Source organism: Acinonyx jubatus, chromosome D4, assembly GCF_027475565.1.
Source record: "Acinonyx jubatus isolate Ajub_Pintada_27869175 chromosome D4, VMU_Ajub_asm_v1.0, whole genome shotgun sequence".
Lineage (NCBI taxonomy): Eukaryota > Metazoa > Chordata > Mammalia > Carnivora > Felidae > Acinonyx > Acinonyx jubatus.
This window is the reverse complement of record NC_069391.1, coordinates 3,870,574-3,892,779: the sequence shown is the minus strand read 5'-3', so window position 1 is coordinate 3,892,779 and position 22,206 is coordinate 3,870,574. Positions and strand designations below refer to the sequence as shown.

Below are 22,206 nucleotides of genomic sequence, written 5' to 3'. Positions count from 1 at the left end.
GACTCAAGGTCCTTTACAACCCACAACACCTGATTTCCACCACACCGCATGTTCCTAAAAACGGAGCTAACCAGAAAAGGGCCTGCATTTCTTCAATATTAAAATATTTAGGTTCCAAAGGCCTCCGCTGACAGTTAAAAAAAAAAAAAAAAAAAAAAAACGAAACAAATTTACAGAGTAAAGAGTGCTGAAAAAAATCAGGCATGCCTTCATTAATTTCTTAAATTATGCAGGAAAGCGCTCAGCCTCCGGAACCCGGGTTTCTAGAACTAATGAAGCAAAAGTGCAAAAAAATTTTTAACAGCCTTTTGCTCCCTCAAGTCCTTGTTAGAGCCGGCCTAGAGCCGGGCTGCGGCCCTTAAGAAGAACAAACACCTCAGATGTGCACCTGCCATGGGAGTCGGGAGTCGCGACGTCTGCGAGCTCCCGGCTCGCAGCTCTGGAAGCCAAACCAAAATTTTCTGAACTTGAGCTACGTTCAGACCCCCTCAGTTTTTCTTTATTTGGGGGGGGGTAGGGGCTGGGGGCCCACCGATCGCCTCTTCTGGTACGGGGCCGGGCAGGGGGCTGCTGGGGACCGTTTCGAGTTCCTTTTTGAAGCTGGGAGAAGGTTGGAGCTCCGGCTCTGCTCAGCACCGAGAAAGACCTCGGCGTTTAATATTGCATTACCGAGCAATCATTATCATCTCGCCCATAAATTGCAGCTGATATCAGTATGTGGTCCAGAGCTTTTAGAACTATTCAGGGGAACAGCTCTCACCGACTTCTCGCTGGAAGAGAGTGGGCCTACCAATTACACAGGAAAAGTGTAGCAAAATGAGGAACATCTCCCTAATTAGCCTGGCCTCACTCGTGCGTCATTCTGGGGCGGATGTGACATTTTTAAAAGAGGGTGGGGGGGGGGGCTCTGAAGGGAACCCCAGGCCACCGGCTCCCCGGGGTTGCTCTCCCAGACTCAGGGGGATGGTGTGATCACCCAGGTCCTAAGGTCCCCAAGGGACCCCTTAGGGCAGCACGCACGTGCTCTGTGGCAAAGGCAGCCATGGAGATTCCTCATCCCCCCGGAACCCCAGTCAGTCCTCCCCGGGAAGGAAGGGTGGTGACCGAGGCCTCCGTATCACGGGGTGTGGTCCCGGGGCATCCTCAAGATGGAAACCCCGGGCGGGGCACTGAGCTCTTGCATTTATACAAATGTGGGCAACTACCCAGTTGCAAAATGGACCACGCTTTCGGAGGGTAGGTGGGGGGGGGGGGGGGGAGGGACACTGCCATTTTGGCCGAGAGCAACTTAATGGCCACCCACTCTGGCAAAGCAAGAAGTCATAAATCAGTCAATAGCGCCCGGCCGGTGCCATGGTGGCACACGCTCGTTAGGTTCATGGGTCCGACTACCAGGAGTGGCTGAGCGCGGAGGTATCCGTCAGTCCCTAATTAGAATACATTATCCGTCTTCCTGACACTTCAGTGAAATGTCTATTCCGCTCTGGAGCCTCAGCTTTGTTCAGAGCAGGTTAATTGATATTCTGATGCCTTCGCTCGCCATACCCCCGTGGCTCGGTTCTGTTTTATCACACATCAAAAAGGCCGTATGCTCAGGGCACCCCATGCACCAGCACAGAGCCGGAGGTCTGCACAGCTGCGAGGGGTACGGTATCACAGGAGGGACAAGCACCGAGCAGATGTCACGGATGAGAAAAAAAAAAAAAAGGGAGCGAACGGAGCCAGCCAGCCTGGGGAACTTGGCGAGGCCCAGCGGAGCGCGGCCCGACGCGGAGCGGGCTGTCCTGCTCTGTGTGAACACTGGCCTTCTCTGCCCTCCTGACTATTATTAAAGCACAATTAGCAACTCCGCTCGGTAAAACGCCCGCCCTCCGGGCCCTCTGCCTTTCCGATGCCTCGTCCCCCGCTCCCCCCCCCCCTCTCCGCCAAAGTCCCCCTGGGAAGCCCCCTTGCGGGCTCCCCGCTCCAAGTGGAGACCGTACCAGGCCGTCCCTGGAGCCGAGTGCTGATTCCTCGCGGTCCTGAGGGGGCGATCTGAGGCTGCAGATTTGGACTTGACGAATCGGATTCACTCAGCTCCAAGTCTGAACCAGGGGAAGCATCAAAAGATCACCACAGGCCCACCAGCTACCCCTCTTTTTTTATTTTTTTTTCCCAATGAAATATGATGTGATTTCCCAACATATAAAAGAAGGAGAAAGGAGAGACGGTACCAGCCAGAAAGAAATGCATCTGAGAAGGTCGAGTTTGGGAAACTGACGTGTCCCAAAGGCGACCCGAGAGAACAGGAGGACCGTTTTGATGAACGGACGAAAGCTGGAATCAAACTGCCTCAGTAGCAGTTCCTTTGGTTTATACGAAACCACGGGCACCTTCGGTCTGCCGTGTACTCTTAGGACGCCTTCCGTATCCAGCTCACCCGAAAGATGGCCGGCGAGGATTTTTGTTTCCAAGTTGAGCCTCAAACAATATGCAGCCTCTGCTGGCATTCCTGACCCCACTCAAGTATACGCATGCAGCAGGGCAGGTCGTTCCTTAACTCGCTCCTCCTGGCCGGCCCTGCCTCCAGCAAGGCGTGCCCCGGGCTTTGCCTGGCCTTCTGTGCACAGCCTAGCAGCAGGGCACGTGCTCAAAGGGGCACGCGGGGGCGACCGCTCTAAATAACCGACAGGGTCCATCCCACCGTTGTTCATCAGCGACACAAGCGTGGCATTTCGCACAAACATGCGGATCCGGGCCAGCTGGTAGTCCTAGGTCTGCAGGTGAAAAGCCAGAGAGCTCCAGGGGGTTAAAACCTGGGACAGCACAGACGCGACTGTTCCCAAATAGCTAAAAAAGATATTTTAAAGTCGAATTTACGTTAAATGTCCCTGGCGCCCCCAAAGATCCCCTGCAGAGGAAAACCCAGTTTGAAGACCACCCTGTTCCGTCCCCAGACGGACCAGTCCCATCCCACCCACCCCCCTCCCCACGAGGCTGGGATGCCACTGAGGCAGCCCATTAGGGACATAACTCACTTCAGGGTATAGCATCTCGTTCTCAGGTGCAGACACAGCGGCCATGGTTGGAAACGAATGAAATGGGTAATCCAACCACATCCAGTTAATGGGGCCATTCCGCTCAAACACTTTACGGCATGTCCGAGGTGTGGTCCCACCTCCTCCAAAATGAGACCTGCCCTTTAGGATGTCAGATTATCTGGAGGGTGAAACGTAGGGGCTTTGGAACCGGCCTGTGCCACTGCCAGCTGGATGACTTCCAACCAGTCACCTCAATCCCTCTGGCCTTGCTCTATCTGCAAAGTGGGGCAGTAACCGCAGTCTAGCCCGTAGCTGTTGGGATACTTAAATACGGACTCTAAGCAAGTACCCACAAAACAAGGCACAGTGCCTGGCAACAAAGAACGGGCCAGCTTCAGCATTATAATTATATTATATTATAATATATTAGCATTATAATTCTGAGAGAGACGAGCTATGTTCTTTTTCTCTACCTACTCGCAAGAAGGAATCCTATGTAAGTTTGCAGAACTTAATACAGATAATTTAGAAAGGTGGTCTCTTGGAAACAGGAATAACTGACATTCTGGATGTGACCTGAGGAAAGTGGTCCAGTTCAAGACGATATGAGGAAAACACGTTTGGATTAGAACGAGGGGAGTCCGGTGAGTGGTCTCGGCGACGGCGGACCCGTCCCAGAGCACTCGAGGCCATCTGCCATCGCCGGGCCGGGGGCCCTCCCTAAGGATGAGCAGGAGCCACACGGGACCGCAGGTTGGGGTCCAGCACATGTGCAAACAATCATCACGTTGTTATGATGGGGCAAGATCCATTCACTCATTCACTCCCCCATCTATTTATTCATTCATTCATTCATTCATTCAGGTATTTACACACACCCTGTGCTTCCATACTGGAAAGGTCAGCGGGCCTGCCCTGGGGGTGAACCGTCACCGGCTTCTTTAACCGACTGCCCCAAGTCTGTCTTACTCATCGCTTTTTCTCAGCTGGCCCTCTGACTGGTGACTGTGCAAGGCCTTGAACGTCATCTGTGAATCGAGAGGAAACGGACCAGGTGACCTCTACGTAGGGGAACTGTAAGATTTATGGTCTAACAGGGCGCCTGGGTGGCTCAGTCGGTTGAGTGTCCGACTTCAGCTCAGGTCATGGTCTCGTGGTTCATGAGTTCGAGCCCCGTGTCGGGCTCTGTGCTGACAGCGCGGAACCCGTTTCGGATCCTCTGTCCCCCTCTCTCTGCCCCTCCCCCACTCGTCCGCACACGCGCGTGCTCTCTCTCTCTCAAAAATAAATAAACATTACAAAAAAGATTTATGGTCTAACAAAGACATTTAAGGGTGAATAATAGCACGTTATTAATAATCATGCAGGAAAAGCAGGCTTCCACAGGACCAGTGACCACAGGACCAGTGACTGACTCACCTCTCCCGTGCTTTGAACATCACAATGTCACTTACTTTCAGTCCCGCATCTTGTTTCTTGTCCTGCACCCCTGCTGGCTCTCTGAGATCATGAAAGGAAGGGGCACCCCCCCCCCCACCACCACCAAGGGGCAGGAGGGGCTGACAAGGACCCCAAGTCTGATCAACAACTAGAATGACTCCTCTCCGGGGAACTCCTAAGCACAGCATGATGGTTGAGTGCACAGAGCCCCCGGGGCTCACCCTCAGGGACTGCGGTGTCCCCCATCCAGACCCCAAACGGCTCCTCCGACCTCACCCCTTCCTCTCCGTGCCAAGTTCACTGAACCAGGCACAGCCCCACACCGAAGCAGACAGCCCTCGGTTCCCGCCTCCCCTCAAGCTGGAGCTCTCCCCTCGTCCTGGGACCCCCATGCTGCCCATCAGGGCCGCGGGCAGGGAAAGCACTGGCCACGGAGGGAGCCACGGCTGGGTCCAGATCGTGGCTCCTACCTCGCGGTTCTGTCGCCTCAATTACCCAGCCCCGAGCCTCAGTGCGCTCATCTGTAAAGTGGGGGTGGTAAGAACCCCCTTACAGGGAAAAATCACTGAAATGGCTGCATGAGGTCGTCGATGGCAAGTGTGACAGCAGAGTGCGAGTGGAAGTAGGCACTTCACACACACCAGTTCCTTTCTCTCCCCTAACCGCAATCGGGGCGCCAGGGAAGCTGCATTCCCACAAGACTGAGAAAGGCTGAATCTGCAAAGGGGTGACTTCACAGAGCTCATTCCAGATCTCACAAGGAGGCAGCACCCTGGGCGACACTGGGCGCCTGCACGAGGAGTCCCTCAGGCTCCGGCACCCCATCCCCAGTGCTGCTGGCCCCTGTCCTTCCGTCTCCCCTGCGTCGGGTCACTCCCTCACGAAAGCGCCCTCCCACCCTTACTCCCTGTGTCCCAGTCAACGCAGCCTTCTCCCTCCGCTCACTTCTCAACCTTCCGGAGGCTGGGACCGCTCCCCACATCTTCCTGAACTCCTCTCCTCTCGGGTCCTCATCCTCCATCTTCCACTTCCAGAGACTAGACCCCCGGCCGCTCCTCCAGGAAAAGCCCCACTTGGCCAATTGTTGCAAAGGGAAATGTGAGAAAACCCGTTATATCTTCAGAGAATGAGAATTCACCAGATACTGGGGGGCGCCACAAAGTCTCAATAAATGACAGGCATGCCAATGGGATACACACTCGCTCTTGTACTCTGTCCAATACTCTGATTTGTAGTTAGTGTTACAAGTAGTATGTTTAAAAAAATTGTTTTAATGTTTATTATTGAGAAAGAGTATGAGCAGGGGAGGGGCAGAGAGAGACAGAGCATGAATAGGGGAGGGGCAGAGAGAGAGGGAGGCACAGAATCGGAAGCAGGCTCCGGGCTCCGCCCCGTGAGCACAGAGCCCGACGCGGGGGCTCAAACTCACAAACTGTGAGTGAGATCGGGACCTGAGCCGAAGTCGGACGCTTCACTGACGGAGCCCCCCAGGCGCCCCCCGCTTAAGTAGTCTGTTTAGAATTAAAATTGGGGGTAGCGAATACGTGCCCGCTCACACCCATGCGACTTTCCGCGTTTCTTTCGAATCCCATCGGCTAATGGTAATGAGCCAGCTGGGCACCCCGGGACCCCCGTCTCCCAACCGTGTGACTGTTTCCTCTTCTGCAAGCCAGGCATGCTGGGAAGCGCCCGCCCTGCTGGGGTTGGGGGCCGCATGCGACGACACACACACAAAGAGCTAGCACGGCATCTGGCAGGTGCTGGAGGAGTGGCAGTGCCCAGCGCGTCCCAGCCTTGGGGCACGCACCACGCTGCTCCTAGTGGGCGGCCGGCCGAGGGCCCAAGGACACGAGGGGCTGCCGCCCTCTGCTCGGGCCCCCCGGCCGGCGTTTCCGGCTCCGCTCCACCTCCGAAACAGCGCTCCACCTGCCCCAGGTGACGACCCGCTGGTCCCCCGTCCGATCCTGTTTCCAACACCGCCGTGCCTCTCGATACTCTCTGCTGCTCCAGGGTTACGGCCGCCCAAGCATCAGACTCGGTGCCTCATCCCTGCCACCCGCTTCTCCTCCCAACAACTGTGAGAGGGATCGTCACGGGCTGGGCCTGCAGACAGCTGGGCCACGCGTGCCATTAACGGGCCCTGAGGCACACCACCTGGCCACCTGGCCAAGCACGGCCTCAACTGAGGGTCCGGAAACATCCCCCAGATGAGGGATCCCGGAGGGTGCACTCACCGGCCCCCCTCAGAGCCCTGCCTCACCGTGACGCGTGCCGTAAGTTTTCTGAGTGGAGGCTGGGCCGCCCCTCTGACGCCCTGCGATCCCAACCGTGTCTGTGTTCGAGGAGCACACGGCCCCGGGCCTCAGCAGAGCTGTTGATCAATAAAACCGCGCTCCTCAGAGGATGCAAGTGACATCCATAAACCCGCGGGTGTCAAAACATTGGCAAGAAAGTCCTGTGTTCCTCCCGTCAGAGGGTGAAAGCCGGGCGATTAATGCCAGCCCGATGACACCACAAGGACAGATAAAACAAACAGCCAGTGGTTCTGCAGACCAGACTCAGGTTCCTCTACTCTGCCAGCGTCTCCACCATAAATACTGACTCGCGTCATGGGCAGGGAGGCATAAATCTGTGCCTAAAAAGGGACGAAGAAAAAGGCTCCAGAAATCTGCCAAGTCAACTTTGAACTTTTGGTTCCGTGGCCAAAAGTATGCCGCACCGACCCCTCCTCTCTTAACTGAGAGCCTCCGTGACGCTAAAGGGGATAAAGAAAAGAAAACCAGGTCAGTCTGGGAACACAGTGTAATTCTGCATTTTATGTGCAGTAAAGCGCCCACCCCGGGCCCGGCGCAGGGCTGGTCGGTGTGGGGCTGGGGGTGTGAGCCTCTTCCGGTGAGCGCCGTGGACCTTCCCCGCGACCAGGGACGTGGGGAGTGTGGCCAGAGTCTGGCTTTTGACGAGGACACTCTTTCTTCAGCTCAAGGGGGGAGATGATTGCAGACGTTCTGGAAGGTCTGTTTTCCTTTAGGTAACACACGTTTCCCACCTTGGGATCGGCAGCGGATTTCTGGTGCCGCGGCCTCCTCTCCCGTCGGATGGGAGGACGGCAGCACTTGTCCCCCCCACCTGCACCGCCCACCACATGTCCACGAAAGCGGGCACCGTGTCTTTTGTTCCGTTCTGTCCCCGACGCGACAGAAAGCAGGCCGTGGCGCACGGTGGGTGCCCGTGAGTCTTAGTCGTTGACCCCTTCACAGGACAGTTGTGTGGCTCCCGGGAGAAGATGCCTCCCGGCTTGGCACAGTGTCTGGAACGTATCGTGTGCTGCTAAGGACTGGCTAACCGTTATTTGTGTCTTTATCTTGAGGGACCACTTCTGCTCTCTGCTGCCTGTGCTGTGGCCTCACTCGGGCCATCGTTCTTATTCTTCCTGATCTTTACCACGACGAGACCACAGGCCCGATGAGTCACAGGGCAAGTCCGTGTCTTTTGAGCTCACTGAAGTCGAGGCCTGATTACATCCCAGGTAGATAACACACGCCCCCGTGGACGTGTTCGGGTTTCCACTCCGGGCATCTGGTGGGCGCATTAGGAAGACCTGACCAACTGCTGGGGGCTGAGCAGAGCCGGCTGGACTCAGTGACCCGGGCGACAGGCGTGGTGTCCCCACGGGCCTCCCTTTGGCGCACCAGGAGCAGATGCAAGGATGCGGAGGTCTGGTCTTCCTTAGTCAGAGGGTGGCTTCCCTCGGATGGGGCTCTGAGCATCATGGCTGTGACAGAGAACATGACTGAGCAGGGCACTGACCGCCAGCTGGGCACCAAGGGGGCCCGCGCCCTGTCTCGCTCACGCTAAAGGTCTCTGCCCGACAGCCCAGGGCGGCCCTCGAGGGGAGCGAGTTCTACGAACTTGGCTTACGTTCGGCCTCACGCCGTACCACCTTTCGAGCTAGTCCTAACCTCCAGGGGGTAGAACTCATCCCCAGTGCAAGCTCACAGAATCAGAGAAAAACCAAGGCACGTGGACAGAAGTAGGAGACGGACTCCAGCTGGTTTTTAAATTCCATTGACTTTTTTCTTTTTCTCCGGCCTTACATTCGAAAGACTGCTAATTCTCACCCGTGCGGGCTGTGAGGATGTCCCAGGACTCACTCGAGTAATGATTCTGACCGCACGCTGTGCTGGCGGGCCACGAGCGGACCCCAGAGGCGCACGGGACTCCAACGAAGTGAAGCAGGAAGCAGCAGCAGCCTTCTCTGGCCCGTCCGTGCGTGATCTGTTGCCAGCCACTCACCTTGCGTGAGAGAAGCCTCTTCACCTGCCCAAGTGGACCTCAGAGCCGAGGGCTGAGCCCTTGGCTTGGAGGTCTCATTCGACAGGGAGAGCGAGGTAGCCCAGCTTTGCAGACGGGGCACCGCGGCCCCCGGGGCCCATGAGGCCCACCTGCGACCTCAGGAGCTTCACACAGGCCTGTGCTGAGGCCCGCGTGGCTCTCCCCGCACCGGGTCCCCTTGGCCCACCGGCCCAGACCCGCCAGGGACAGGCCCGGCCAGCAGAGGCGGACACAAGCCATCTGCGGGGCCCATCAGTCACCTCTGAGGCTCAGAGGCTGCTGCCTTTTCCTGGGTGATCAACTCCCACCGTCTGACAAGCCAGGGTCATCGGCTACCAGCCTTTCTGTCTCCACCGCACAGCGGTGGGAGGAAGGTGACCACACATCACAACATTTCTCCCTTGTCTCTTAGCCAGGATTTTCTCACCCATGGCCTCCCAACTCAGTCTGGTTCTGGTGACACAAAAACGCCTTTGTCCAGGGGTCTGCACAACAGCAGAGGCCCTGGCCCGAGCTGGGCCCGGCAGCCAGGTGGCCGAGAACCTCGGTGTGATAGTGGCTCTGACTTCGGCTAAGTCCCTTCTCCCAACTGGGCCTCAGTTTCTCCTTGTGTAAAAGATTTTTTTTTTAATTTTCTTTAATGTTTATTTATTTTTGAGAGACGGAGACAGCATGGGCGGGGGAGGGGCAGAGAGACAGAGAGGGAGACCCAGAATATGAAGCAGGGTCCAGGCTCTGAGCTGTCAGCACAGAGCCCGACGTGGGGCTTGAACTCACGAACTGTGAGATCATGACCTGAGCCAAAGTCGGACGCTCAACCGACTGAGCCACCCAGGAGCCCCAGAAGATTTTTTTTTTTAAGTTTATGTATAGATTTTGAGAAAGAGAGTGTGCACACGTGCACACAAGCACACAAGCAGGGAAAGGGCAGAGAGAGGGAGGGAGGGAGAGAATCCACCCAGGCGCCCCTAAAACAGTGTCTTTAGAAATCATCCTGTCTAAAACCTTTCACAGAAGGCAGGGTGCCTGGGTGCCTCGGTTGGTTAAACATCTGACTCTTGATTTCAGCTCATGTCATGATGCCGGGGTCGTGAGCTCAAGCCCCACATCGGGCTCTGCACTGACATCCAGGAGCCTGCTTGGGATTCCCTCTCTCCCTCTCTCTCTGCCCCTCCCCCACTCGTGTGTGTGTGTGTGTGTGTGTGCGCGCGCGTGAGCGCTCTCTCTCTCTCTCTCTCTCTCAAAATAAATTAATTAAAAAAAAATAAATACACTGTTTTAAAAAAATGGTAAACCGAATTGGAATCCCTCCATATGGTGCACTTTTATGATATGCCTTTATTCAATACTTTAAAATCAAGTGTCCTGGGGGCGCCTGGGTGGCTCAGTCGGTTGAGTGTCCGACTTCGGCTCAGGTCATGATCTCACGGTCTGTGAGTTCGAGCCCCGCGTCAGGCCCTGTGCTGACAGCTCGGAGCCTGGAGCCCACTTCGGATGCTGTGTCTCCCTCTCTTTCTGCCCCTCCCCCACTCGTGCTCTGTCTCTGTCTCTCAAAACTAAACAAACATTTAAAAAAAATTTTTTTAAATCAAGTGCCCCGTTGGCTGACCCTCGTTCTAGTCGATTAAAAGGATGATGAGGGAAGACACAGGAAGTCTGTGCACAGGGCACCAAGACTGAACTGGAAGATGGTCCTCAAACCTTGAACCCCGGAGGCCCGGGGCGCAACACCACCCTAGGGGTGCAGCAGCTGAACTCGGCAAGCTGTAGGGGGCCATGGCCAAATGCGGAATTTGAAAGCACTGATAACGGAAAACAATTTGAAGATGTGATGAGGAACGTCACTAAACAGTCTCCACAAGTTACGTAAACCAAGCCAGGGCAACAATCCAAATATCCTCCCCAGAGAAGCCTTAGGACAAATATGTTCCTGTTGCTGAAACCTGTTCAGACTGGACGGCATAGTCACATTGTATTTTAAGCACCTTCCCTCCTTGGGCCACCAGCCAGCTGGGATAAGATTTCACTTCCCTGGATACAGACTGGGGGAATCACCCAAGCGGCATTCCCTCATTCACTTTGCGAATATTTCCCGGGCTCGGAGCTGATGGCTGCTCAGCCGGGTTCTCTGCGGGGGCCTCACAGGGCAGCAGTCAAGGTGGGGGCCGGGCTGCGTTCTCATCTGGAGGCTCGACAGAGGAGGAATCCGCCTCTGAGCTCATTCTGGCCGTTGGCAGAATTCCCTCCCGTGCTGCCGTATGTCTGACTCGGGCCCTGGTTTCTCGCGGGCTGGAGGCCGCCCTCGTGAGCCTCTCCAACACGGCAGCTGACTTGTCAAGCCAGTAAGGAGACTCTGTCTCTCCGGTCCACTCGGACGAAGTCTCAGATAATGTAACAACATCATGGGACTGACCCCTCCTCACCTCTGCCCTCTTCCGTTGGACCTGCTCCCACTCAAGGTGGGGGTTACACGGTCGCGGACACCAGGGGGAGGGAAACCACCAGAAGTCCCCCCACCCAGGGTCTACGCCCCACACGCAGTGTGCGGAGACCCCGAGAGGGGGCCACACAGGTGAAGCTGGAGGAGGGGTGAAAGGCAGCGGACATGAGAGGAGCAAAGGGACGGAGCTGGGCAGCGGGCAGGCCCAGGCCTCCAGCACTTTGAGGATGGACGCCCGAGAAGGCTGGAGAGCAACAGGGTGCTCAGCGGTGGAGGACGCCTAACATTTGCTTTAAAAAGACAAACACTTCTCTAGGTATAAAATATAAACATCCTTTCGAGGGAGTGTTAACATCAGTTGCCTCCAGGAAGGGAGCCAGCGGCTGAGGGGACTTGGGCGCCTTTGGAATGTTGAGCCGTCTGAACGTACTGCAGTCGAGAAATGAATTTGTTCATTTTCTTGAAGCCATCCCTGCAGCGATAAGCAGAAGGGGCTGGGAAGCAAGCAGGGTAGCTGTGGGGAGGGGCTAGGTCCCCAAGGAAGGAAAGGGACCTCAGTAATCCAAACCCGGGAGAGCACTATGACTCTGGAGAAGAAAAGACTTGTAATCTCTCTGGTGTTAGAGCCTTTTCCTCCACGTTTCCTGAACTCGCCGCCTCGTTTAGCTTCCCTCCGCCCTCAGAGATGTTGCCTGAAGAGCTCTCGGACTTCTAGAACGTGGCTGTCCCTAAAGAAAGGCCATGGGTCCCCAACAGGTAGAGCCCACGTCCTTTTCACCGTTCCAATACAAAGTGCTAATTTGTCTTTCTCCAACGCATTTGCTGGTCACTTCAAAGAGATTCTTCAAAGAGATTGCATTAGACCAAAAAAAAAGGAAAAGAGAAGGAAAAAACCCCCAACATTAACTACAGAATCCTGATGGGTTATGATCGCATTACTTTTCCCTGAACGCTATTCCCTGCTTCCTTTTTGTGCTCTAAATTACCAATTCTAGTCCCTGTGTAGCTAAATAATAATAATTACCATATAAATGAATATGCATATGTGTCATTTTTCTCCCCTAAAAGCAAGAAAGCCTGTTTATTTTGGATGAGGGTTTGTTTTGTTTCCGAACAACCAAAGCACATAATTAGAAGCCTCACCTCTTGCTCTCGAAGTCCTGTCTCCGCCGGGAAGAGATGAAAAAGGTACGGAATGCCCCTTGAAGCTCAGAAGGAATTTTAAAACAAATTAAAGGAGATATTTCTCTGCGCTGCAGGTAACAATGGCTTGGACGGGATCAGAATCAGAACGCAAAGGCCGGAAGGGGCTTCGAAGCTGAAGCTGGGCCTGGCCGTTCACGGACAAGGGCGGGAGGCCTCGTGAAGTGGGGGGGGGGACACAGCGCGCACCGGGGAGCCAAGAAGACAGTGGCCAACAGCAGAACTCCGCGTTTGCGTTTCTGTTCTGGGACGGACCGTGGGACCCCCGGCAGGGCACACAACGTCTGCAAGCCTCAGCTTCTGCGGCCCTAAATGCAGTGAGGGCAGGGCCTCCTCTACCTGGCTGCTGTCAGGATGCGTGAGGTCACGGACGCGGCCCTCAGCCCTCCGCTCCCATCGGGGATCTCCATCGACGGCCTCACTGCAGAGGCGCCCTGTGCCCCTGCGGTGTGGTGTTGTGGGCCAGGTGCCAGGCCAGGCGCCCCAAGTCCTTGGAGTCCAGGCACCCTCCGGCCACCATCACCAACACAATAACAATGATATCACTAAAATCATTATAAATACCGAATCAATAGTATTAAATCAACCAAGAGTATTCATTATGCACGATAGAGTCGTACGGTACAACAGAACTCATAATAATCTCACTTACGCTAGAACTAACCGACAACTCTAATAGTAAATATTATCACCATCTTCATGATGGTGGCGTGGCGGCTGTTGGCAAGGACCAGGGATGCCTGGTCTTACGCTCTGTCCACACTGCAGGTGCTGTGCAGACCAAACTTTTAGGTAAGCTCAAGAGGTTTATAGAAGTTACATGCGTGTTTCAGAGACTAACCTGGGTCACTGAGGGCAAGATTGGGATGTGCAGTTAAAGTCACAGAAGTGAGAAGCACCAGCTTTGCCCCAGAAGCCATGACTTCGTGACTTACGGAGATTAAAAAACAAACAAACGCAAAATGATATGAACAAAGCAGCCCCGTCCAGCTGGAGCCTGTGTCCGGACCCAGTGCCTGGATCTCCGAGGCATAGTTCAAGGTGATTTATCTCCCCCGGGGAACACACCCAGTGACTCAACCCCACAATTCCACACTTCCGAATTCCAGGTTGAAGCTTATGCACCAGAAACAGGGAGTAATTTACGAGAATAACTTACACAAAGTAACATTTCTATGTCTTCAGATGGGGTTGGGTAAAGCCTGGCCCGAAGCCAAAAGGAGGGCCTGAGTCGGGAAGCTGAGTCTGCCGACCTGCCTGCCAGACCCGGGGTCTTTTCTTATTCTCGCAGTCAGCTGGGTGGGGGGGGGCTCCGGGCCTCTCTTGCACCAAGGCAGCCAGGGGAAGCGAACACTCTTGACCCGGGAGCAGAACAGCCAGGACATGGCAGTTCTGGCTTGAGCTCCTGGATCATGAGGTGGTGTGGCATCGTAAGCATCTTAAAAAGAAATCTGGGGGGTCCTGGCTGGCTCAGTCGGTTGAGCATCCAACTTCAGCTCAGGTTATGATCTCGCAGTTTGCGAGTTCGAGCCCCGTGTCAGGCTCTGTGCTGTCAGCGCAGAACCCGCTTCGGGTCCTCTGTCCCCCTCCCTCTGCCCCTGCCCCACTCGCTCACGCGCGCGCTCTCTCTCTCTCTCTCAAAAATAGGTAAACATTAAAAAAAAAAAAGAGAGAGAAAAGAAAAGAGGGGCGCCTGGGTGGCTCAGTCGGTCAAGTGTCCGACTTCAGCTCAGGTTATGATCTCACGGTTCATGGGTTCGAGCCCTGCGTCAGGCTCTGTGCTGACAGCTCAGAGCCTGCAGCCTGTTTCAGATTCTGTCTCTGGCTCTCTCTCTGCCCCTCCCCTGCTTGTGCTCTGTCTCTCTGTCTCTGAAATAAATAAATATTAAAAAAAAATTTTTTTTAATAAAAAGAAAAAAAAAGGAAATCTTAAGGGGGTGTGGGGAGATCCTGCCACCTGCCTTCGCTGATGCCGAGAACCACCATGGAGCTGCCCCCACCAGGACAGCATTTGGGTCAGGGAGCAGCTGTGGCTCGCGAGGAGGCCACATTGCTCAGGGCGAGGAGGCCACATTGCTCAGGGCGAATGAGATTCCTGGGGTAGGAACCCAAGGGTTACTCCCTTCCACAGCTACCACGCCCTGGTTCCAGAAGCTCTCAGCATCCTGGACCAGCCCCACGTGCAAGGCTGTCTCTGGCTCTCTTAAATGCAGCCCCCATCCCGCGGCCAGGTCCCAGTCCCGGTGACTCGGGTACGCTCATGCCCAAGGAGTAACGCCCAACATTCGGCCAAACGGGGCCAGCACAGCCCTAAGCAGTAGAGAAGCAGCTTGGCCCTGAAGCGGGAAGAGAGAAACAGACCTGAACGCTTCCAGCCTGGTGATCTGCAATGTAAGAGTTTAATTTGACTTGGCAAACTCGTTATCAATTATGGATTAAGGCATAGAGCGTTTTGTCCGGAAAGTGCCGGCCCGTTTCTAGTCACTTAGGAGGCCCTCCCCTCCCCCTTTATTCCTGACAAATGACTGTTTCGGCACCTCCCAGATAAAAGAGAGGGAACCTTCGAGAGGGTGACCGACCGATGGGTCAGTTTTAAGAAGAACCGATCTGAGGTTGGTATGAAGGGGGGTCCGGGCCTCGTTCTGCCTGCCACCCTCCCTCCCCGCCCCCCGCCAAGACAGCCCCTCCACAGACCACGCCGGCCCCATCTCTGGAGGTTTCTGTAACAACCTGGCTCTCCTGGCCTGGCTAGTGGCCCTCACGGCCCTTCTGACAGCTGGCCCTCCTTTGGGCATGCAAGGCCGTATCCGACTGCAGCTGGTGAGCTCAAGACCAAGGGACCCCCTTGCTCGTGGGGGGCTGAGGCAGAGGGAAAGGGTCCAGCAGCAAAGGCCACGTGGTGCCTGCAACAAGGCACTTGACTGGAGTAGGGGGAATTGAGCCAGATGGGCTTGGGAGCAGGTGACAAGTCTTCAAATGAGCCTATGGCTAAGGGGCCTTTCTTCTAGCACTGCTGGAAGGTGGAAGTTTGCTGTGTGGGGGGGTGTGTGTGTAGGAGGCTTTATTTCACTTGGGGAGGGGTGGGAGGGAGAACCTTGAGAGACAAGGCAGCAGGCAGGGCAGGAGGGAGGCTGGTGCTTGGACCAGGACTGGGCCGGGGAAGAGCTGCCCCCAGGCCTATTGGGAGGAGGAAGCTGAGGCCGGCCTCTGCTGAGACCTAACCCAAGGGGGTGGGGGTGGGAACTGGGTCTGGAGGAACGAAGGCCCCCTCCCTCCAGGCTGGACACGGAGCCCGGGTCCTGTCTCACTTTCCTCCTCTAGGGCCTTAGTTCCTCCTGGCTCACTGGGGCCGCATGACCCCCAAACCTCACTGCTCCTGCCCCAGAGGAAGGGGCCAGATCAGACAGGGCGGTGGACACAGAGCCTGAGGGAAGTTAGGGAATGAAGGGCGGGGTCCCTGGTGCACGAGGGGGGACGTTTGCTTTTTATTTGGAAATGAAGAGAGAAGGCAAAAGCGTTTTTCATAATGGCGTGAAAGTAGCACTTAGAACAGGGGTCCAGAAACCAGGAGTCCCGGGCCAAATCCGCCTGCTGCCTATTTTTGTAAATAAAGTTTTATTGGGACAAACCGTGTCCTTTCATCTCTGTACCACGTATGGCTGCCTCCACATTACATCAGAGTTGAGCAGTTCCAACACGAGGCCATATGGCCCGCAAAGCGTTTCTGGAAAACGTTCGTCTATCTGCAGTTTAGAATGGCCTCTGAACTTGGGGCACTGGCCTCAGCCAGGCAGCAGGAGACCATCAGCTGACTGGGAACAAGCTGAGGCCTGAGGAAAACACACTGTTCAGACCAGCTTTCGAAACCCAGACTGCAGCCTATCTGTGGCTCGTGGTCTCGACTCACAGGGCCGAGGACCGTGCAGACCAAGCCGTGACCAAGTGTGACCAAGTGTGACCAAGTGTCACAACTGCTGCTTGCTCACCAGCACGCTGGAGAGATGCCCGGGGATCTTTCCACAGTTGGGCCTCTCAATGAACTTTTAAGCGAGCGAGTGAGAGAGAGAATGTGTACAGATACATGCACATTAAAACAACGCAGGCATGTAAGCTGTGTTCTGGGCACGACGAGGTCGGCACAGTCCGCCCGCTCACTCCTTCTGAGAGCAGCTCTGATGGGTGGGCAGCATGCAGGCGGTGGCTACTCGAGGAATCAGAAAAGTATACAGTAGCAGGTGAACTGGGGAGGAAGAACAGAATTCACAATACCACCAAACCAGCACCCCCACCCGGCCTTTGGGCAGCCTGAAACTGAGCACAGGTGACAGGGAGGGCCCGAGAGAAGGCCAGGAGGGGCCCTCACAGCCGACCTGGGCGGTGAGAGGGGGGATTCCTGACACTCGGACAGCGGGGAGATCTCCGTGTGTTTCTCCTTCCTGTTTCCTCGCACCCCAGGCCCCAGGCAAGCCTACTGCGGTAGGGGTGCCACGGGGAGCCTGCAGGTGCCCGAAACCCTGAGGGGGCGGAGGGCCTTTCCTCTGCAGTCCCTAGAGACCGGGACAAAGCCCCGGTAATGTTTCCCTCTCTGTCCTCCTGCCGCTTGGCCCCGGTCTCAGGTGCAGTCATGGGAGGACTGTGGCAGAGTGGGACAAATAAAGTCCCCGCTTTCTGGCCAGAGGACCGAAAAGAGGAGCACCAGGGAACTGGGCGTTACCATGGAAATGGCAGAGCGAGGCGTTCAGGAAAGCAACCAAATAAAGATGTCTATGGACTCGTGGGCTCCCTCCCAGCTGTGCGTGCAAGGGTCTGACCCTAGACAGCTTTCTAGAGACATCGAGGGCCGAGCCACGGCGCAGACCGCTGCCCGGGCCCCACTGAGCGGCACACACATGGCACAGAGCCTCAGGGAGCCGCACGGCACTCGCAGAGGCTTTGTACACAGAACCCAGATGGGAACCACGGCACAGAGAAGGTGGCTGGAACTGGCGGCCTGAGCCCAAATGAATCAACTGCCCGCGAAGACAAAAGTATCAACACCCGCCGTAGGATTCAAACAAGACCCAGGGTCTCAACAGCAAAAAGAAAAATGCCCGGGATACAGAATCGCGCAGCCCAAGGACAGCCGCGGATGTCTCAGACCTCAGACATCGCCGCTGACGTGACTCAGGCGCTGGAGTCAGCGAGGCGTCTGAAGCGGCTGGCTTTAAGCCATGACGGTAACAACAAAGCTCCAACGAGTAAACGGACGGACAAACAGAAAGTCTCAGAGACAGAAGACAGCGAGAAGAGCCCACTGGAATTTTGAAAACCGAGAAACACGGCAATCCAAATGAAAAGCTCGCTGGATGGGCCCAATAGGAGAACGGAGACGGGAAAGGAGGGCCTCAGTGAGCCTCATAATCTGGTCCACGACAGAGGGGAGAGAAACAGAGAACGGAGCCTCGGCGACCCTGCGGGGGCCGCAGGACTACTGTTCACACGAGACGGGGAGAGAAGGGTGCAGAAAGCCTGAAGAACCTGTAGAAATGATGGCCCCAAACTGCCCCAGTTTGGAGAAAAATTGAACTTACAAATTCAAGGAACTCAACCAATCTCCAAAAGAACGAATCCAAAGAAATGCATGCCAGCCATTTGGTAACTGAACTGCTAGAAACCGAGCACGCAGAGGACAATCTGGGAGGAAGTCTGGGAAAGGGACACGCTGCTTGGGCGGCTGTCCTTCCACTAGAGACCAGGCTGGCCAGGAGGAAGCGGGACCCTGCGAGGCGTGAGGAGAAAGAGCTGGGGATCTAGAATTCTGAACCCAGGGACAAACACCCCTCAAGAATGAAGGCAATAGGGGAGCCTGGTGGCTCAGTCAGTTGAGTGTCCACCTTCAGCTCGGGTCACGATCTCACAGTTTGTGAGTTCGAGCCCCGCGTCGGGCTCGCTGCTGTCAGTGCAGAACCCGCTTCGGATCCTCTGTCCCCACCTCTCTCTGCCCACCTCCCATTTGCACGCTCTCAAAAATAAACAAACATTTTTTAAGAAACACACAAGAGATATATTAAAGTGAAATACTTTAACAGTGGTCAAATCGGGATAAATTGGACTTCGTTAAAATTAAAACCGTTTGCTCTGTGAAAGCCACTGACATGAAGACAATAAGACTAGCTGTGGACCAGGAGGAGAGGCCTGGATACGACACGGTTTAACAACCCTCAGTGTCCCCATCTGTAAAATGGGGGAGTCATAGCACCGACCCAACAGAGCTCCTCTGAAGACCCAAGGAGTCAGTGTGTGCAAAGCCCTCCCATGGTGCCCATCGTTCCTGTTGCCCCCCATCTGCCCCTCCAGATCCCCCCCGCCCTCTCCAACCCCCTCTGTGCCCCAGGAGGCTGACCTCCATGGATGGGCTGCTTTGTCTGGACGCCTGCCCTCTGGCTTCACTGGGTCTGGCAGCAGAGAGTCGGGGGTACCCCCAGTTCTCCCTCTGCCCCTCCGGGTCCAGGAGTGTCCAGCTCCCTGTGGGGCTGGTCTCAGGGGCTCGTGGATTACCCGAACTACCCCCTACTTCCACAACGGTCCTTTCCTTAAAGGCTCTCCTGTGGCCCCTTCGGGTGGGGCCAGCTCTCTCCTAAGACCCCCGATGGGTACCTTAGATTCCACCTTGTTGCCTGGCTAAATCCAAGGTGAAATTCACACACTGAGCTTCACGGAGCTCTGGGTCGTCTGTCTGACCCTCCTCTGCAGGCCCCGGGTCACCTCTGTGCTAGGACCTGAACCCACGCCCCTCCCCTGCCCTTCATCTGGTAACAGAGCCCCTCCCCCTGGGAGCCCCCCAGCCGCTCCACGCGGTTTCTTACCCGCCTGATGCAGTCCTCCTCACTCACACGTTCCTGAATCAGTCTGACGAGCAGGGTGCTGGGCACCTTCTAAAGGAAAGACGACACACGGAATGAGGGCCTCAGCCCGCACACTGGGCCACAAAGGATGTGTAAGTGGCAGCCCAGCGGGCTCAGCTGAGGAGCTGGCTGTGTGGACACAAAGGTTCGCCAGTCCCTGGCTGACTGCCCAGTGGCCTCCGTAAAGTCCAGGCCTGCCTTGCAGCCCTCCCCCCGCCACCCTGTGCTCCCCACCACATGTGCACACCTACCTCGACACTCTTGCTTATCCCATGCCCCCGCCCAGATGCTCCCCCCACCCCACCCAAGTGACTCTGGGTTCCCTCAGGTCCGTGGCCCAAGTGCCACTGCCTGTAGGCCGCCCTCCGTGACCCTCCCCAGGCTGGGCTGGGGGTCGCCATAATCCCCGACGGCAAACTCTGTCATTGCTCTAACCACACGGCCTTCTGGGGGTCTGCTCATGTCCATCTCCCCAGAAAGTTTCAAAGTTCCTGGAGGAATGGGACTGGCTTACACAAGCAGGGAGAAGCAGAGGCTGAACTTGAACCCCCTCAGGGCAGCCAGAGCCCTGCCCCTTAAGCACCAGCGATGGCAGGTAAGTGGGGGGAAGGGGGCACAGCCTGTGCAGGTAGGAAGTTAAGGGCGGCTGACCTTCTGTCTCGCTTCTGAACTTTCTCTGGCCAGAATCAACACCCCAGTTTTTACAACCAAGTCTTGAAGGCCCCAGAGCTGACGCCTGGAAAACCTCCTCCCAGGTGTCCCCTTGACCCGAGATCATTAAAAGCTGGTGCTTCTCCATACACATCCCAAATGCTTGGCCAAGGCGGACTCCCAGGCCAGCCCCAGACCGCACATCCTAAGCTATGTCAGGGCTGAACCAGCCCCCAGGGGGGCGGGCGGGGGGCTCCCGCCAGGCATAGATGAGGGCCCTTGGGTGTGCACTGGGTGCACAAGGAGGCGCCCAGGTGGCGAGAAATCTACCTTCCCTTCCCTTCCCCAAGCTGGGGACCCTGGAGTGGGACCATAAGAAAGAGGGGGCAAACGCTTTTCCCTAACTTCCCAAAGTATCCACTGGGGAAAAGCCTGGATCTTTCATTCTAGAGGCAGCATTTGTGAGGGTCCGGAGACACCAGAGCCTGCCTCCGGAATGCTGTCGTGTCCGCCTGGAGTGCGGTCGGAGCACCTGGAGAGACCGGGAGCTGGGACACGGCGGCGCCTCTGGAACAGGCTTAGAAACGGGCTTTGGTAAGTGCTTGTGCATGTGGCAGAATGCGTCCACGCCTCCCTTCCGCTATGTCCGGGCAGCGAGCGTGCGGTGAAGGGGCTCGGGACAGCTCCCATGCAGTGGAATTCGGAGGGAACAGGGCACCGGCGCAGGCGGAGAGAAGCCAGGGACGGGGGAGCGATCCCCAAAGGGGCTCAGCTCCTGTGCACCCAGCTCCTCCACATTCTCCAGGTAGCGCCCTCACCTGCCTCCCCTTGAAGCTGTTTGGATGGGTCCCCTGACAAGAGCAGGCTGCACTCGGGCAAAAGAAGTTCGGCGGTGAAGGACCTCCTTGGGGACACAGCATTCCGGTAACTGGCTCACAGGGCAGGGACAGGAGCTAGAGGGAGAGGAGGCCGAAGGCTCTGAAGCCCTCAGACAGAGTGATTTCAGAAGGTTGTGTTAGGGGGAGGATAGGCCAAGTGGGTAAAGAATGTTCATAGGGAGACTCTTGGGGGGGTGGTGGCACTGATTAGTCGGGGACTCAGACACTCATGATTTGGGCCCTGGCCACCCGCTGAGTGACACCGGACGAGCCTTCAATACTCTGAGCCTCAGTTTCCTCATTTGTCAGTGAGACAAAGACAAGGTGCCTCAAAGAGTTGCCGTGAGGATAAAACGAGGTGGTACGCGAGGCGAGCCTGGGACACGCCCAGCCCCCAGCAAGGGCTCAGCGCCGCGGTCATGATCGCCCCTGAGTACCCTTAATATACCCTGCATGCTGCTTCCTCAGCACGGATCTGGACAAGCAGCTCCACTCAAGGGGGGCACTGATGCCTGGTCTGTGTCACCTCCCACTGTAGCGCACGACCAGGGGCCCAGATCTCTCCCCACTCACACTCACATCTCTGACAAAGGATGTGGGGAGTCAAAATAAATCCCAGACACGCAGGCCTGCTGCTGGGGGTGGGGGAATCTGGGAGCAGAACGCAGACTCACCCTCAGCATCAGGGCTCGCCTCCCCACTGCTTGCCCTGGGCTGGCTCTGTTCATGGTCAAGCTTCCCACTCTTGGCTACATAATGGCTGCTGCAGCTCCAGCCAGCTGGGTGACCTTGGGCAAGTCTTGACCTCTTTGGGCTTCACACACCTCATCCAGAGAAATGAGTGGCAATTCTGTAGTTTTTCCTTTTATTTTTTTGTCCCTCATCCATACACCCTGCCTCCTGTAATGCAAAGAACCCCCAAAATTCCTTGAGGAGCCACCCTCGTGCCCCGCAGCTTGTATAGTTTCTGTGGGGTCAAGCCCACCGTCAGATACAGTGGGGGACCCTAATTGGTCCAAGTTGATCGGTATATCCCACTGCTGGCCACTGTGATTGCTTCAGACGCTGCCCATGTCCCAATCCTGACCAAGAGGCATCAGGTCCAGGACGTGGGGTGCAATCACCAGGGGCAGGAGCCCTCGCTTTCCAGCCGATCCAAAGCTGAGGGGCTGGAGCCACGGCAGGCACTTGGCAGGCATGAGGGGAGCATGAGGACACAAAGCCAGCACAAAGGGAGAAACCAGGTCTCAGCTTCATCAGAATGGCTTTTCCACAATGTGGAATCGGAAGAGGAAGACAGAGCAGACGGCGAGAGGGTGAGGGAGGGGGTTCCTCTGGGAAGCATCGGACTTGTCTCT

The 22,206-nt window shown here is 56.1% G+C and overlaps 1 protein-coding gene across 5 annotated transcripts in view; it reads right to left on the bottom strand.

Annotated features, from left to right (window-relative positions):
- Nucleotides 1-22,206, bottom strand: part of AK8 (adenylate kinase 8) — a 129,875-nt gene that overhangs the window by 87,714 nt on the left and 19,955 nt on the right. For 4 of the 5 annotated variants that reach the window (XM_027035491.2, XM_027035487.2, XM_027035489.2 and 1 more), the window contains one exon: nt 19,281-19,349. The exons of the other annotated variant lie outside the window; for it this stretch is intronic. In XM_027035491.2, the coding sequence (XP_026891292.1) occupies nt 19,281-19,349 (69 nt within the window). The remainder of the gene's footprint in view (nt 1-19,280; nt 19,350-22,206) is intronic. 5 annotated transcript variants of the gene reach the window in all.